At 41.3% G+C, this 16,825-nt stretch overlaps 1 protein-coding gene across 3 annotated transcripts in view; it reads right to left on the bottom strand.

Annotated features, from left to right (window-relative positions):
* Window positions 1–16,825, bottom strand: part of ythdc2 (YTH domain containing 2) — a 164,989-nt gene that overhangs the window by 23,116 nt on the left and 125,048 nt on the right. For all 3 annotated transcript variants that reach the window (XM_060837491.1, XM_060837499.1, XM_060837505.1), the window contains exons 26-27: window positions 8,455–8,753; window positions 5,523–5,694 (exon numbers count right to left, since the gene is read on the bottom strand). In XM_060837491.1, coding sequence (XP_060693474.1) covers window positions 5,523–5,694; window positions 8,455–8,753 — 471 coding nt within the window. The remainder of the gene's footprint in view (window positions 1–5,522; window positions 5,695–8,454; window positions 8,754–16,825) is intronic.

Here is a 16,825-nt window from a genome sequence, read left to right as displayed (position 1 = left end):
AGGGGGGGTCAGGACTGGCAGTTAAACCTCCATGGTTTTTCAACTTATCGAAAAGACAGGGAGGTGGGCAGAGGGGGTGGGGTTGCCTTGTTAGTTAAGAACAAAATTAAATCTATGGCATTGAATGACATAGCGTCAGATGATGTGGAGTCTGTGTGGGTGGAATTGAGGAACCACAAAGGCAAAAAAAACATAATTGGAGTTGTGTATAGACCTCCTAACAGTGGTCAGGACCAGGGACGCAACATGTACCGGGAAATAGAGAAGGCATGTCAGAAAGGCAAGGTCACAGTGATCATGGGAGACTTCAATATGCAGGTGGACTGGGTAAATAATGTTGCTAGTGGATCCAAAGAAAGGGAATTCATGGAATGCTTACAGGATAGCTTTTTGGAACAGCTTGTCATGGAGCCCACAAGGGAGCAGGCTATTCTGGACCTAGTGCTTTGCAATGAATCAGACTCTATAAAAGATCTTAAAGTAAGGGAACCCTTAGGAAGTAGCGATCATAATATGGTAGAGTTCAGTCTGAAGTTTGAAAGAGAGAAGGCAAAATCGGATGTAATGGTGTTACAGTTAAATAAAGGTAATTATGAGGGCATGAGAGAAGAACTGACAAAAATAGACTGGAAGCAGAGGCTAACCGGGAAGACAGTAGAGCAAAAATGGCAGGAGTTTGTGGGTATAATTGAGGACACTATACAGAGGTTCATCTCCAAGAAAAGAAAGATTATCCGGGGAGGGATTAGACAACCATGGCTGACAAAGGAAGTCAGGAAATGTATTAAAGAAAAAGAGAGATCCTATAAAGTGGCTAAGAACAGTGGGAAATCAGAAGATTGGGAAGGATACAAAAGCAAACAGAGGATAACAAAAAGTGTAATAAGAAATGAGAGGATCAAATATGAAGGTAGGCTAGCCAGTAATATTAGAAATGATAGTAAAAGTTTCTTTCAGTACATAAGAAACAAACGACAGGCAAAAGTAGACATTGGGCCACTTCAAACTGATGCAGGAAGCCTAGCGATGGGAGATAAGGAAATAGCAGGAGAACTTAACAAGTACTTTGCGTCAGTTTTCACAGTGGAAGACATGAGTAATATCCCAAAAATTAAAGGGAGTCATGGGGCTGAGTTGAGTATGGCTGCCGTTACGAAAGAGATAGTGCTAGAAAAGTTAAAAAGTCTTAAAATTGATAAATCTCCTGGCCCTGATGGGATACACCCTAGAGTTCTGAGAGAGGTGGCTGAGGAAATAGCGGAGGCATTGGTTGAGATCTTTCAAGAATCACTGGAGTCAGGAAAGGTCCCGGATGATTGGAAGATGGCTGTTGTAACCCCCTTGTTCAAGAAAGGATCAAGACAAAAGATGGAAAATTATAGGCCAATTAGCTTAACCTCGGTTGTTGGTAAAATTCTAGAATCCATCATTAAGGATGAGGATGATGATTAGAACAAGTCAACATGGATTTAGTAAGGGGAGGTCAAGCCTGACAAACCTGCTGGAATTCTTTGAAGAGGTGACAAGTAGGTTAGACCAGGGAAACCCAGTGATGTGGTCTATCTAGACTTTCAAAAGGCCTTTGATAAGGTGCCACACGGGAGGCTGCTGAGCAAGGTGAGAGCCCATGGTGTTCGAGGTGAGCTGCTGGAATGGATTGAGGATTGGCTGTCTAACAGAAGGCAGAGAGTTGGGATAAAAGGTTCTTTTTCAGAATGGCAGCCGGTGACAAGCGGTGTCCCGCAGGGTTCAGTGTTGGGGCCACAGCTATTCGCATTTTATATAAATGATTTGGATGAGGGACTGGGGGCACTCTAGTGAAGCTTGCAGATGATACGAAGTTAGGTGGACAGGCAGGTAGTACTGAGGAAGTGGGGAGGCTACAGAAGGATCTAGACAGTTTGGGAGAGTGGTCCAGGAAATGGCTGATGGAATTCAACGTGAGCAAGTGCGAGGTCTTGCACTTTGGCAAAAAGAATAAAAGCATAGACTACTTTCTAAACGGTGAGAAAATTAGTAAAGCCAAAGTACAAAGGGATCTGGGAGTGCTAGTCGAGGATTCTCTAAAGGTAAACATGCAGGTTGAGTCCGTGATTAAGAAAGCGAATGCAATGTTGTCTCTTATCTCAAGAGGGTTGGAATATAAAAGCAGAGATGTGCTACTGAGACTTTATAAAGCTCTGGTTAGGCCCCATTTAGAGTACTGTGTCCAGTTTTGGTCCCCACATCTCAGGAAGGACATACTGGCACTGGAAGGGGTCCAGCAGAGATTCACACGGATGATCCCTGGAATGGTAGGTCTAACATATGAGGAACGGCTGAGATCCTGGGATTGTATTCATTGGAGTTTAGAAGATTAAGGGGAGACTTAATAGAGACGTACAAGATAATACTATGGCTTGGAAAGGGTGGACGGTAGGAAATTGTTTCCATTAGGCGAGAAGACTAGGACCCGTGGTCACAGCCTTAGAATTAGAGGGGGTCAATTCAGAACAGAAATGCGGAGACATTTCTTCAGCCAGAGGGTGGTGGGCCTGTGGAATTCATTGCCACGGAGTGCAGTGGAGGCCGGGACGCTAAATGTCTTTAATGACACTAAAAGGCAGAGATTGATAGATTCTTGTTGTCTCGAGGAATTAAGGGCTACGGGGAGAACGCTGGTGAGTGGAGTTGAAATGCCCATCAGCCATGATCGAGTGGCGGAGTGGACTCGATGGGCCGAATGGCCTTACTTCCACTCCTATGTCTTATGGTCTTATAGGAAACGTCAATTTCGCTGCTTCTTGGATGCTGCCTGAACTGCTGTGCTCTTCCAGCATCACTAATCCAGAATCTGGTTTCCAGCATCTGCAGTCATTGTTTTACCGACATGGACTTTAGCAAGGCCTTTGATTAAAGTCCCTCATGGCAGGCTGATATTGAAGGTGAAGTCAAATGGGATCTGTGGTGAGTTACTAAGATGAATACAGAACTGGTTTAGTCATAGGAGACACAGTAGTATTGAAAGGCATTTTTTCTGACTGGCGATCTGTGACCACGGGTGTTCCGCAGGGATTAGTGCTGGGACCCCGGTTATTTGTAAATTTTTAAATGTTGTGGTAGGATTAATAAGTTTGGGGAGGGTTGAGGGAACTGCAGATCATGAAGAGGATTGCCACAGGAAACAGCAGGCTATAGATAGAGTGGAGACTTCGGCAGAAAGATGGCAGATAGAATTTAATGTTGAAAATGCGAGGTGATATATTTTGGAAGCTCTAATGCAGGAGGGAAGTATTCAGTAAATGGTTGAACTCTCAGAAGCATTAACATGCAGAGGGATCTAGGCATACAGGTCCACAGTTCCCCAAAAGTGACAATGCAAGTGGATAAGGTTGTTAAGAAGATTATATAGTCACTGCCCTGACCATAAAAACTGGCAAGTCATGTTGCAGCTATATAGAGGTTTGGTTAGGCTATATTTGGAATACAGCATACAGTTCTAGTTATCACATTATCAGAAAGTTGTGGAGGGTTTGGAGAGGGTATAAAATCAGGTTATCAGGATGTGCCTGGTTTAGAGTGTATTAACTATAAGAGACTGGACAAACTTGGTTTGCTATCACTTGAACTTCAGAGGCTGAGGGGCTGACCTGAGAGGTGCTTATAAAATTATGAAATGCAGGGATAGAATGGATAGTTACGAGTCCTTTTCCCAGGGTAGAAATGTCAATTACTAAGGGGCATAGGTTTAAGGTAAAGGGGGAAAGTTTAAAGGAGTGAGAGAGGCAGATCTTTAACACAGAGTGATAACTGTCTGGAATTTGCTACCAGAGGTGGTGATAGAAGCAGATACAATAACAATGCTTAGGAAGCATCTTGACAGATATATGAACAGGAAGGGAATAGAGGGTTACAGACAATATTGATATAAAAAGTTTTTAGTTTAAAGAAGGTGTCATGTGTGTCAGCACAGACTTGGTGGGCCAAAGGGCTTGTTCCTATGCTATGCTGTTCTTTATTTTTATATCTCAGACAGCTGTGGGAATGGAGATCATAGATCTAAGGAGAGATAAAGCAACAGAGGAATCTGAATACAAAGATGGCCAAATGTTGCCTGACCAGGAGCCAATGTAGGTCAGCGAGCACAGAACTAATTGAGGGTTGGGACTTGCTGTGAACCAAGACACAGGCAGGGGAGCTTAGGATGACCTCAAGTTTATGGAGGGAGAATGACAGAGATAAGCCACGAATGCACTGCATAGAGGGGTCTAGAGGCATGAGGATATCAAGAGCTGTTGAGCTGAGATGGGGCAAAGATAGGTATATTATGGGAGTGAAAAAGATGTAATCTTTTAGTGATAGTACATCTGTGAAGTCGCAAGTTCATCTTGCGGTCAAATGTGACACTAAAGTTGCAGACAGACTATCGCAATCTCATGTGGTTATTGGTAATCAATAGCTAGGAAATGAGTGTAGAGTAAGGATCAAAAACAATGATTACCTGGAAGAAAATTTACATTTATCCACTAATAGATGTTGAAGGCAGCAGCTGATATTTTAGCAACACTGGAGGAGTTGAGTGCATTAGTGGGGTAATGGGTAGGACCATGAAATAAATACATTTCTTGAGTAAGCTGTTCCATGGAAAGAAATCAAAGTATGCAAATTTTTTTTCCAAAATACAATTTGTTGAAAGAAATAACATCAAACCAAAAGAGAAGCAACTATAAGAATGGAATTAGATTTCAGTTTGAAATTAAAAAACTCTAGCCTTGACACAATGGGCTGAATTTTCCAACTTTGAAAACATTTGGGAAATGGGCCATTTGTAAGGCTCCCAACTCTGCTCAGTGCTGCAGCTTAACAGTTTACCGCAATTAGCATGTAATTGCGCCCAATGACGACAGTGGCCAGTTCAAGGTTAGACAGTCTGAGTACCCAAAGTGAAAGGTAACTGGTGGGGCTTCTGTGAAGGCGATGTAATGCTGAGCTACAGAGAGCAGGGAAGGGCAGCACAAGATGCATTCGTCCAATGTTAGGACAGCAGCTTTTCCTTCATGCCCATTATAATCCACTAGATATGTCTGTAGGTAAAGCACAGATTTCCGAGTCTTTACAAGCAGATGGCCTGAGGTTTGCCAGTTTGAATCTATAACGTCATTACTTGATGTGCATGTTATGGTTCCAATCTCTTTGTTATGCACTCACCTCCTGTGTAAGACAGACGCTAAGCTGTGCCCCAGCAGAAAACTACAAGTCCCTTCTAAAAATGGTCACTAATTGGCTCAATTATTACTTTAACTACCTTCCAGTTGGAATTGCAGGGCACGCAACAGTTAAATTCTTAAAGCCATCTCCAGAAAAATTGCAAGCTGGTGGGAAAATATCAGGAAACTGTCCCTGCCTCCTTCGTATATTTTCTGATACCACCTCCAAGGTCGACTACATGGTGCAAGGAACATTCTACCTGATGGATTGAACAGCTTATTTCCGCTCCATCAAATTCAATTACTCTAAGAGAACATTTCAATCAACAAACTTACTTTGCCTGAAGGTGGTGGAGATGGGCTGGCACAGGGGCTAGGATAGTTACTGCTGTCTGTTGATTTTACAGATGACTGATCTGACCTGTCATCAGCACTCCTCTTAGGATGGAGGAAGCCCCGCTCTTTGTATCTTTGCTGCTGCTGCTGCTGTTGCGACTTTAACTGAACCCTATAAAAAGAAAAACACTGGTGAAACAATTATTGCAAATGGGAAACAATAACAAAAAGAACATGAAGTAGTTGTTAAAAAAAAAGGTATGGAGAAAAAAAACAGGGTTAAAAGGTAAATGGAAATTTGAGACACAACACAACAGCGATATTGATCTACCACTCTGCTGTAAAATTCAATCTTTCACAATAATCTTACATGCACACATTGACATTAGTGAATAGTTCTTCTCAGTCAAACAATATAGGGATAATAATACAAAAGCAAAATATTGCGGTAGCTAAAAATGTGAAATAAAGCAGAAAATGCTAAAGATTGCACATTGTGAAATGTTTCTGAAGAGAAAATCAGCACATTTGTTCTCTCAGTGAGGTCACAAGCATACAGTGTTATGTCTGAACTAGGCCAAAAATCAAATTCTTACAATTGAGAAGTAATGTCTCAATTAAGTCCTCACTCCTTAGACAGAGAGATCAAATCCTCGCCAGCAGGTATCAAAGAAGTCTAGTTGCATGCAATTCAACCTATTAGTTTCAGAACTCGCCCTACTAACTTCCCTGTCCTGATTAGCCTCTCCCTAATCGAGAAGTTAAATGCTTCAATAAAAAAAAAACAAAGTAATAACTGAATAGGTACCTGTTCCAGTCTGGGTTCCAGTATGAGCCATTCTCCTTCTCTACTTTCATTCCAAAAATTACAATTGCAGCAAATTCTACATTTACCCTCCCCATCCACACAACTGTACAATGACAACATATCAACCTCAAAGCCTCTGGTTGTATGTTATTGGGATGGCTCAAGCAACACTTGTAATCTTGCAGCTGGCTTTTATGGGCAGGCTCAGACAGGATTCCCAAGATCTGACTTTGTGATTTTGTAGGCAGGCTCAGTTAGCAGTTAACAGTGGTGAGGACAAGTAATGGTCATGGACAGACGAATGGATCATTGTATGGTGTGGTACTGCATCAACATCAGAGATGCTGCATGTGTCAACAATCTATGTGGCAAACACAATTGCATGTCCTTGAAGAGGATGGCATTGTGTGAGAAAACTGATATTGTTATTAAAAAAACTCAACTGGACCCTAAAACTTCCTACATTTATCATCAATCCTGGCTCATGGAAGCACTGTAACACTTGGACCAGTTAATCACATATTCAAGTCTCATTGCAAAGAGACTCAAAATACAGCCCTCAGGCACAGGGACGCAGTACTAAGAAAATGTTGCGCTGTCAGAAGGACTGTATTTTGGATGAAACTGATGTGTAGATGTGCCCTGTGTGTCCTCACAGATAGGCACAACACTATTTGAAGACGAGCATTTTGCGGTCAACACTTGGGTTTCACAAACATAACAGATTAACATCACTGTTTACTGATTAAATTAGTAGTCATACAAGAAAATTTAAACTATTAAGTACAGAATCTAATTCCTGAGTAACTATTCAACTACATCATACTTACTTCCCTTACCCCCAGTCACTCCTCCCCAGCCCTGTTTCACATCCTTTCCCCTATTACTAGACCCATACCCGCCCTTTGCCTACTCCAGACCCAATCCCACATTCCCTCACTCTGGTCTCCCACCCTGCCAAACCCAAACCAACTCTCCTTTCATTCTGGACCTACTCTCATCCGTTTCGTCACCAGGGAGAAGAAAGTGAGGACTGCAGATGCTGGAGATCAGTGTCAAAAAGTATGGTGCTGGAAAAGCACAGCTGGTCAGGCAGCATCCGAGGAGCAAGACAGTCTACGTTTCGAGCAGAAGTTCTTCATCAGGAAACTTTGATAAAGAGCTTATGGTCGCAATGTCAACTCTCCTGCTCCTTGGTTGATACCGGACCAGCTGTGCTTTTCCAGCACCACACATTTTGACTCATTCTTGTCACCAGACAGGATGTGCTTTTGCTACCACCCCAACCTTCCCACTGCCCCAACCTGATACCCAACCCTCCTCTTCCTGACTTGACTTTTCCCACCCACCCTGATCTATCGTAAACACTACACCACTTACCTGATCCCTTGCCATCTGAGAGTCTGCACCCACCCAGAGAATCGTAGTTTCCACACACCCTATTCTCTATCCATCTGCTGCCTGATTTTCCTGGCAACCTATTCCCCTACCCAACAAGCACCCTAACCTCATACTTACTTTGGGTGTTTACTGTTTGATAGCAGCTATCAAGGTTTCTGTCTGTGATGTTAGATCTGTAAATTTCAGAGTATGTCTGTGAAATAGGGCATGGTTTGCTTTTTGTCAGTACTGCACTATGACAAAACTAATCAGAAAGGAACTACAACTCTGCATTTCTGAAGGAGCACAGATCAGAATTTCCTCTCAGAAATGTGCAGCTTTCTCCTCTCAAACAAGGAGGGACTGGCTGGAAATTGGAGAGAGACATTTCCATCCCTCAGAAAATCATGCACTTTTTAATTACCATAATTTACAGCATGCATAATTAAGAACAACAAATGCCTCCTAACAACTCATGAATTGTTTTCATTCATGTCATTTTTCTTCTTTCATTTCTATTAACTTTGATTACATAAAGGCCATTACACAATCTAGAAATCACCTCATACTTAAATGGAGTGTTTCTCATGTCATCTGACAACATATGACACAAGACATGGTGTTATGCTATGTAATTTTTTTTTCAGTAGCACCCAAGATTGGGTACTAAAGTATACCCTCTTCACTTGACAGATACTTTTTAGACCAATTACTATTCAACTTGATGTATCGCTATAGTTCTACCTTTCCCGGAACTCCACACTGGAAGAATCATCCGAAAACTCTGTTTCAGCTGAGCTTTTCCTGCTGTTTGACCTCCAAGATGAGGAGACAGGAAGTTCTTCTGAAGACATCGGTCTCGGTCTTTGTCCAATTCCGGAAGGTTGTTGCAACCCTGCTGCTTGCTCCTCACTGCTAAGAACTCCAATGATTGCCCTGATAGTTGCCTCATCTACCTGAGTCCAAGGTTTTGATGGAGCACGCATACGTCTCAAGAATAGACTGTGCCATTTCTGTCGTAACTGTAAGATAAGACTTGCTGCCTGTAACAAGACAGATAGTGAAAATTCATTACCAAAAAAGAAAACAAGCCTCACAATGAACTTGCATTTTTATGGTTCTCTATTATATCCTCATATCATATCAAAGCAATTTAAAACCAATGAATTACTTTTGAAGTGCACTACTTATGCAGGCACATATGACATACGAACAGATGACCTGTTATTCTGTTTTGATTATTTTATTAAAGGGAAAAAGTGGGCAATTCCAATAAACCCAAGGTTCCAAGAAAGAGTTATACGGGACTTGAAACGTTAACTTTGTTTTCCTCTCTCCAGAAACTGTTGCATTTCTCTAGCTTTTCCATTTTTTTATTCCAGTAAACCTAGGATGGAGTCCCATTCAATTAGCAGCCTAAATGAGTAATAGTTTATTCTAAACTAATAGAATCATTCATTCTAATAAATTCCAAGATGAATTTATTACAATAAGTGCTTTTCTACATGTTAATTTTAGAAACAGAATCAAGAACACAACCTTGTTTTTTGTAACTTTGTCCTTTTGTGAAGTTACACCAATAGTTAAGACAGAAATTTATGAAAAGGTGGTACAGGGAAATTAGAGTTGATGGACAAATAACTGCAAGAAATCAGACAGAACTTAAATTTCACAACAAAGTTATAAATTCATAAAACTCACAATTTGATTTTTTTTGAGATGGTACTTTTGCTCTAAATAACAGCAACAAGAAACTGCAGAAACATGGTCAAGTCAGAGGAAATGATTAAGAAACTTTTCAGACTTAACTATAGTATATAAGCACTTCAACCAGGCAGAGGGTTACACAGAATCTGATTTTGGGAAATGAGCTCGGTCAGGTGAACGAAGTTTCAGTGGGGGAGCATTTAGGGAATGGTGACTATAATACCATGAGTTTTAAGATACTCATGGATACAGATAACAGCAGTCTTTGGGTGAACATGTTAAATTGGGGAAGGCGAACTACTACGTTATTAGCTGGAACTAGAATGAGGATGGCTGTTTGAGAGTAAATCCACAATGGACATGTGGGAGTATTTCAAACAGCAGTTGACAAGAGTTCAGGAGCGGCATGTTCTCACGAGAATGAAGGATAGATGTGGCAAGTTACACGAACCTTGGATGTCCAAGGATGTGGTGACCTTGGTAAAAAAAAAAGAAAAAGGAAGCATACGTAAGGTCTAAGAGGATGGGAACTGACGAAGCCCGTGAAGTATATAAAGGAAAACAGGAAAGAACTTAAACAAGAAATTAGAAGGGCTAAAAGGGATCATGAAAAGTTGTTAGCAAACAGAATTAATGAAAATCACAAGGCTTTTTAAACATATAAAAAGCAAACGCGTGGCCAGGGGAAGAGTTGGGTCACTCAAGGACAAAGGAGGGAATCTACGTGTGGAGCCAGAAGAGGAAGGACAGGTCTTAAACAAAAGCTTTGCATCGGTATTCCTTCACCAAAGAGAAGGAATTGGAGGAGGATAATCTCAGGGAAGGGAGTATCCAATTTCTAAGCGAAGTTTCTCTTAAAAAGGAAGAGGTGTTGAGCGTTATAAAAAGAATTAAGGTAGACAAGTCCCTGACTCCTGATGAGGTCTATCCCAGAATATTATGGAGGCAAGAGAATAATTTGCTGGAAAGTGGTGATGGGTGAGGTCCCAGAGGACTGTAGAGAAACCAATGTAGTCCCATTGTTTAAGGATAGCAAGGACAATCCAGAATATTACAGACCTGTGAGCCTCATGTCAGTGGTAGGAAAATTATTGGAAAAGATTCTCAGGGACAGGATCTATATGAATTTTGAAACAAATGGACTCATTAGTGAAAGACAGCGTGGTTTTATGCAGGGGAGGTCATGCCTCACCAACTAGATTTGAGTTTTTTGAGGTGACGAATATGATAGATAAGGGAAAAGCGGTTGATGTTGTCTATGTGGATTTCAGTAAAGTCTTTGACAAGGTCCCTCATGGCAGACTCGTACAAAAGGTGAAATCACATGATATCAGGGGTGAACTGGCAAGTTGGATACAGAACTGGCTTAGTCATAAAGAGACAGAGTAACAGTGGAAGGAAGCTTTTTGGAATGGAGGGTTGTGACTAGTGGTGCTCCACAGGTATTAGTGCTGGGACCTTTGTTCTTCGTGGTCTACAGAAATGACTTGGAGGAAATCATGGCTGGTCTAATTAGCAAGTTTGGTGGAGTTGCACATAATGGGGAGGATAGTCAGAGGACATAGCAGGATTGATCAGTTAGAATAGAGTGTGTGATGCTGGAAAAGCACAGTGGCTCAGGCAGCATCCAAGGGGCAGAAGAATCAGCGTTTTGGGTATAAACCCTTCATCAGAATCCACACTCTGATCTCCAGCATCTGCAGTCTTCACTTTCTCCTATAGATCATTTGGAGGCATGGACAGAAAAACAGCAGATAGAGTTTAATCTAGGCAAATGTGAGGTGATGCATTTTGGAAGGTCAAGTATAAGTAGAAATTATACAATAAATGGCAGAACCCTTAGGAGAATTGATATATAGGGATCTGGGTGTGCAGGTCCACAAATCACTGATGGTGGCAGAGCAAAAAATGTGTTGTTGGAAAAGCGCAGCAGGTCAGGCAGCATCAAAGGAACAGGAAAATCGACGTTTCGGGCATAAGCCCTTCTTCAGGAATGAGCATTCCTGAAGAAGGGCTTATGCCTGAAATGTCGATTCTCCTGTTCCTTTGACGCTGCCTGACCTGCTGCGATTTTCCAGCAACACATTTTTAAGCTCTGATCTCCAGCATCTACAGTCCTCACTTTCTCCTGGTGGCAGAGCAAGTAGATCAGGTAGTAAAAAAGATCTAAGGCATGATTGCCTTCATTGGAAGGGGCATTCAGTACAAGGATAGGCAAGTTATGCTGCAGCTTCATAAAACTTCAGTGACATTCAGTTGTGGTCACCACACTACCAGAAGGACTTTGGAGAGGGTACAGTGAAAGTTTACCAGGATTTTGCCTGGCATGGGGGATTTTAGCTATGCAGAAAGATTGGATTGACTGGGTTTGTTTTTACTGGAACACAGGAGGTTGAGGGGTGATCTGATAGAAGTTTACAAAATTGTGATTGGCATGGATAATGTGGAGATTTAGGCTTTTTCCCAGGATGAAGGGGTTAATTAGTAGCAGACACAGGTTCAAGTTGCACGGAGATGGAACAGTTTTAGTGTAGATGGTCAAAATGTGTCAGCGCAGGGCCTGTTTCTGTACTATATCGCTTTTTTTTAAAAAACAGATATCAAGATATATGCATATAGATGGAAAAAAGTTAGGAACATTAAAAAACAGGATATCGCCAGATAGCTTCTTAATCACAAACAAAACTTGTAAACTTTATTGATGCAATCAGCCCTAAATCAGTCAGAACATCCAAGTAAATCAGCCATTGAAAATTAAATTTATGCAAAAGATTCTCTTTGGACACTTGCTGAGATATGCATTGCTGACTCACTTCAACCAGATAACTGCCAGGACAAAGCAGCTATGTAGGATGTCAAGAACTCTTCATAGCTGCTGACATCAAGTGAAGTCCTTCTACAATGAACTTCATGCTCAGCCCCTTGAGAATTAAAATTAGACTTACATTATGCAAGAGTTTGAATTGAATGGAACTTTACTCGAAACACTGTTCCTGACATGCTAATTTCAGATCATTCATACAATCTCTAATTGTACATCATACACACTTATCCATATCATTAATCTGACATGATCAAAGTGTATGCTTGGATCAGCAAATACATTTTTCAGCTAGATACCATGTGCGAGCAGTATAATGCTGGAGAAAATATCGTGAGTGGTGGGTATGTAAGTGGGCTAGAGATGATAGACGTGATCTTCATCCATGCTAGAATTGGCTTTGAGCAATGCTCAATTGAATTGGGACCAACCTAAAGCTGAAGCACCACAGAATAAAGCACTACTGTTATGTGAAATACAACATTAGATTGAAACAAAAACAGAGGTTGCTGGAAAAGCTCAGCAAGGGCAGCAGCATCTGTGAAGAGAAATGAAAATTAATGTTTCAGGTCCGGTGACCCTTCCTCAGAACAGCTTTTCACTTAAGTCCAATTCAGATACCCAAGGACTGGAGAACGATTCAACATACACAGGAGTAGTGTGTGAAATCACCAATGCAAAACCCAAAAGAGTGAAAAAGATCAAAGATGGAAAACACACATATTACCTTGCAATATGCTTTCTTGGAAAGAGCTAAACACGTGGAAGTGTAAATGCCCTGGGAGCAGGAAAATAATCTATACTTATGCATTAAGGAGTAAAACATATGGTATAAACAGATCCGTGGTAAGGAATTGTACCTACAACCTCAGAATCCATCTCTCACTTGTGTTCTACTCCAATCACAAGTTCCCTCCTTTCCACACTGGCTGCTTCCACTGAATCAAATTTGAGGGTGGAGGGGCAGGAGAAAAGGTAACTGTGATTACAGCAGTCATTCTAGTCAATCCTGCTGCAAGAGACCATGCATGGAAGTTTCAGCTGTGTCATTACTAAATGCATAAAGAGGTGTCCAAGAAGAAGTCTAAAACAAGAAAGAAAGAAGTGGAGGGCAGGAAATCCACGACAAGACTGAGAACGTAAGATCATAAGATATAAGAACAGAATTAGGCCAATCAGTTCTATTCCACCATACAATCATGGCTGATATGTTTTTTAACTCCACTGTCATGCATTCTCCCTGTGACTATTGATCCTCTTACTTATCAATAACCTATCTTAAAAACCTTCCATGACTCAGCCTCCACAGTTCTTTGAGGCAATGAGTTCTGAGTCACCACCCTCTGGCTGAAGAAATTCCTTCTCGGCTTAGTTTTAAAGGATTATGTCTTCACCCTGAAGCTGTTCCTTTTCCATGTCCATTACCTAAGCCTGTTAGTATCCTATAAATTTCAAACAATCAGATTCCCGTACCTCCGCCCCTTCATTCTTCTAAGCTCCACTGAGTAACCACTCAAAGTCCTCAACCGCCCCTCATACAACAAACCCTTCATCCCCAGAATCATACTTGTAAAACTCCTCTGGACCCTCTCCAATGCCAGCACATCTTTCCTTAATAAAGAGACATAAAAGTGCTCACAATATTCCAAATGCAGTCTGAACAGAGCCTTACCAGGGACCGAATAGATGTGGCGTATCTAGATTTCCAAAAGGCATTCGACAAGGTACTGGACAAAAGGCTGCTGCATAAGATAAAGATGCATGGCGATATGGGCAACATATTAGCATGGACAGAGGATTGATTAACTAACAGGAAACAAAGATTGGGATAAATGAGTGCTTGGTTGGCAGTTAGTGATTAATAGTGTGCCTCAGGGAGCAATGTTGGGATCGCAATCATTCACAATTTATATGATTTGGAGTTGGGGACCATGTGTAGTATGGCAAAGTTTGCAGATGACATTAAGATGAGTGACAGAGCAAAGTGTGCAGAAGACGCTGAAACTTTGCAAAGGACATGGATAATTTAAGTGAGTAGGCAAAAGTCTGGCAGATGGAATACAATGCTAATAAATGTGAAGTCATCGATTTTGGTAGGAATAACAGTAAAAAGGACATGATTTGGACTGGGGTGTACAAAGTTAAAAATCACAACACCAGGTTATAGTCCAACAGGTTTAATTGGAAGCACTAGATTTTGGAGCAACCACCTGATAAAGGAGCAGCGCTCCAAAAGCTAGTGCTTCCAATTAAACCTGTTGGGACTATAACCTGGTGTTGTGAGATTTTTAATTTAGTAAAAAGGACTATTAGTGGAATGGTGAAAAAATTGCAGCATGCTGCTGTGCAGAGGGACCTGGGTGCCCTGTCCATGAATGACAGAAGGTTGGTCTGCAGGTACAACAGGCAATTAAGGCGGCAAATGAAATTCCGTCCTTCATTGCTAAAGGGATTGAGTTTAAAAGCAGGAGGTTATGTTGCAGCTGTGTCATGTGCTGGCGAGGTCACACCTGGAGTACTGCATGCAGTTTTGGTCTCCTTAGTTGAGAAAGGATGCAGTGGCACTAGAGGGGGTGTGATGGTGATTCACTTGGTTGATTCCAGAATTGAGGGAGGTTGGCTTTGGAGGAAATACTGAATAGACTGGGACTATATTCATTGGAATTTACAAGAATGGAGGGGTGATCTTATAGAAACATAAAATTATGAAGGGAATAGACAGGATATAAGTAGAGAGGATGTTTCCACTGGCAGCTGTAACTAGAACAAGAGAGCGTGGCCTCAAAATTAGGGGGAGCAGATATAGCACTGAATTCAGAGGGAATTTTTTTCACCAGAGGGTTATGAATCTATGGAATTCCCCGCCCAGTGTAGTGGTTGAGGCTCTCTCAGTAAATGCTTTTAAAGCTAAGATAGATAATTTTTTGAACAGTAAAGGAATTAAGGGTTATGGTGATAGGGCAGGTAAGTGAGTGAGGGCGTGAAAAGATCAGCCATGATCTTATTGAATGACGAGGCAGGCTTGAAGAGTCAGATGGCCTACTCCTGGTCCAAGTTTTTCTTATGTTCTTATATATCTTCAGCATCACAGCTCTGCTCTTGTTTTCTAGCTCTCTCGAAATGAATGCTAATATTGTATTTGCCTTCCTAACGGTCAACTGAACATGCATGTTAATCTTAGGAGAATCCTGAACTAGGATTTCTGCATTTCAGATTTCTAAAGCCTTTCCCTATTTAGAAAATAGTCTACACTTCTATTCTTGCTATTAAAGTGCATATCCTCGCACTTTGCAACATTATATTCCATCTGCCACTTCTTTGCTCACTCACCTGTATCCACATCTTTCTTCAGCCTCAACCCAACTTGTCCTTCCACATAGCTTTGTGTCATTTGTAAACTTAACAACAATGCTCTCAGTTACATTGTCCAGATTATTAATGTATAACATGAATAACTGTGGTCCCGTTACGGACCCCTACAGAAATCAACTAGCCACCAGCAGCTATCCTGAAAAAAACCTCTATCACTACTTCCTGCCTTCTGCTAGTCAGCCAAACCTCTATTCTTGCTTGAACCTTGTCCCTAACACTACCATCTCTTATCTTATTTAACAGCCTTTTATGCGGCACCTTGTCAAAGGCCTTTCAGAAATCCATATAGATCATGTCCACTAGTTTTCCTTTGTTTAACTTGCTTGTTATTTCCTCAAAGAATTCTCACAAATTTGTTAGGCATGACCTCCCCTTGATGAAACCATGCTGATTCAACCTTATTTTACCATGCACTTCCAAGTACTCTGTAATCTGATCCTTAATAATGATCTCTAAAATCTTATCAACAACTCAGGTGAGGCTAAATGACCTACAGTTTCTTGACTTTTGCCTCCCTCCCTTCTTAAACAGGGGTGGTACATTAGCTTATCCTCCTCGATTCCTGCAAGATCATTACCAGTGCTTCTACAATCTCCTTCAGAACACTGGGATGTAGTCCATCCAATCCGAATGATTTATTGGTCTTCAGACTTTTCAGCTTTTCCAGCACCATCCTCTCACCTCTGCCCCCGAATCTCAAAGTTCTGATATGTTGTTGGTGACTTTCACTGTGAAAACTGATGCAAAGTACCTATTCCGTTCCTCTGCCACTTCTTTGTCCCCAGTGCTACTTCTCCAGCCTCATTTTCCAGTGGTCCAATGTCCATTCTTACCTTTCTCTTAAAAGAAGATTGCAAGAGTTGTTTTTAAGATATCCAGAAGTTATATTACCAGCTAGCTTATCTTGATATTTCATCTTCTCCCATTTGTTTGCTTAGTTATCCCTGTGCTGTTTTTTTCAAAAAACTTTTCAATCCTCTCACTTCCCACTAATCTTCACCACACTATATGCTTTTTATTTTACTCTTATGCTGTCCCTCATTTTCCTTGTAAGCTATCTTCCATTTAGTAGTACTTCTTTCTTGAGATGAATTTCTGCTGTGCCTCCTGAATTACCCACAGAAATCCAGCCATTGCTGTCTTCCCTGCTTGGCTTCCCATCCAATCAATTCTGGCCAGTTTCTCCCTCATGTCTCTGTAGTTAAATTTACTCAG

Source organism: Hemiscyllium ocellatum, chromosome 2 (assembly GCF_020745735.1).
Source record: "Hemiscyllium ocellatum isolate sHemOce1 chromosome 2, sHemOce1.pat.X.cur, whole genome shotgun sequence".
NCBI classification, from domain to species: domain Eukaryota; kingdom Metazoa; phylum Chordata; class Chondrichthyes; order Orectolobiformes; family Hemiscylliidae; genus Hemiscyllium; species Hemiscyllium ocellatum.
The sequence above is the reverse complement of the archived record's forward strand: the minus strand, read 5'-3'. Positions and strand labels throughout refer to the sequence as shown.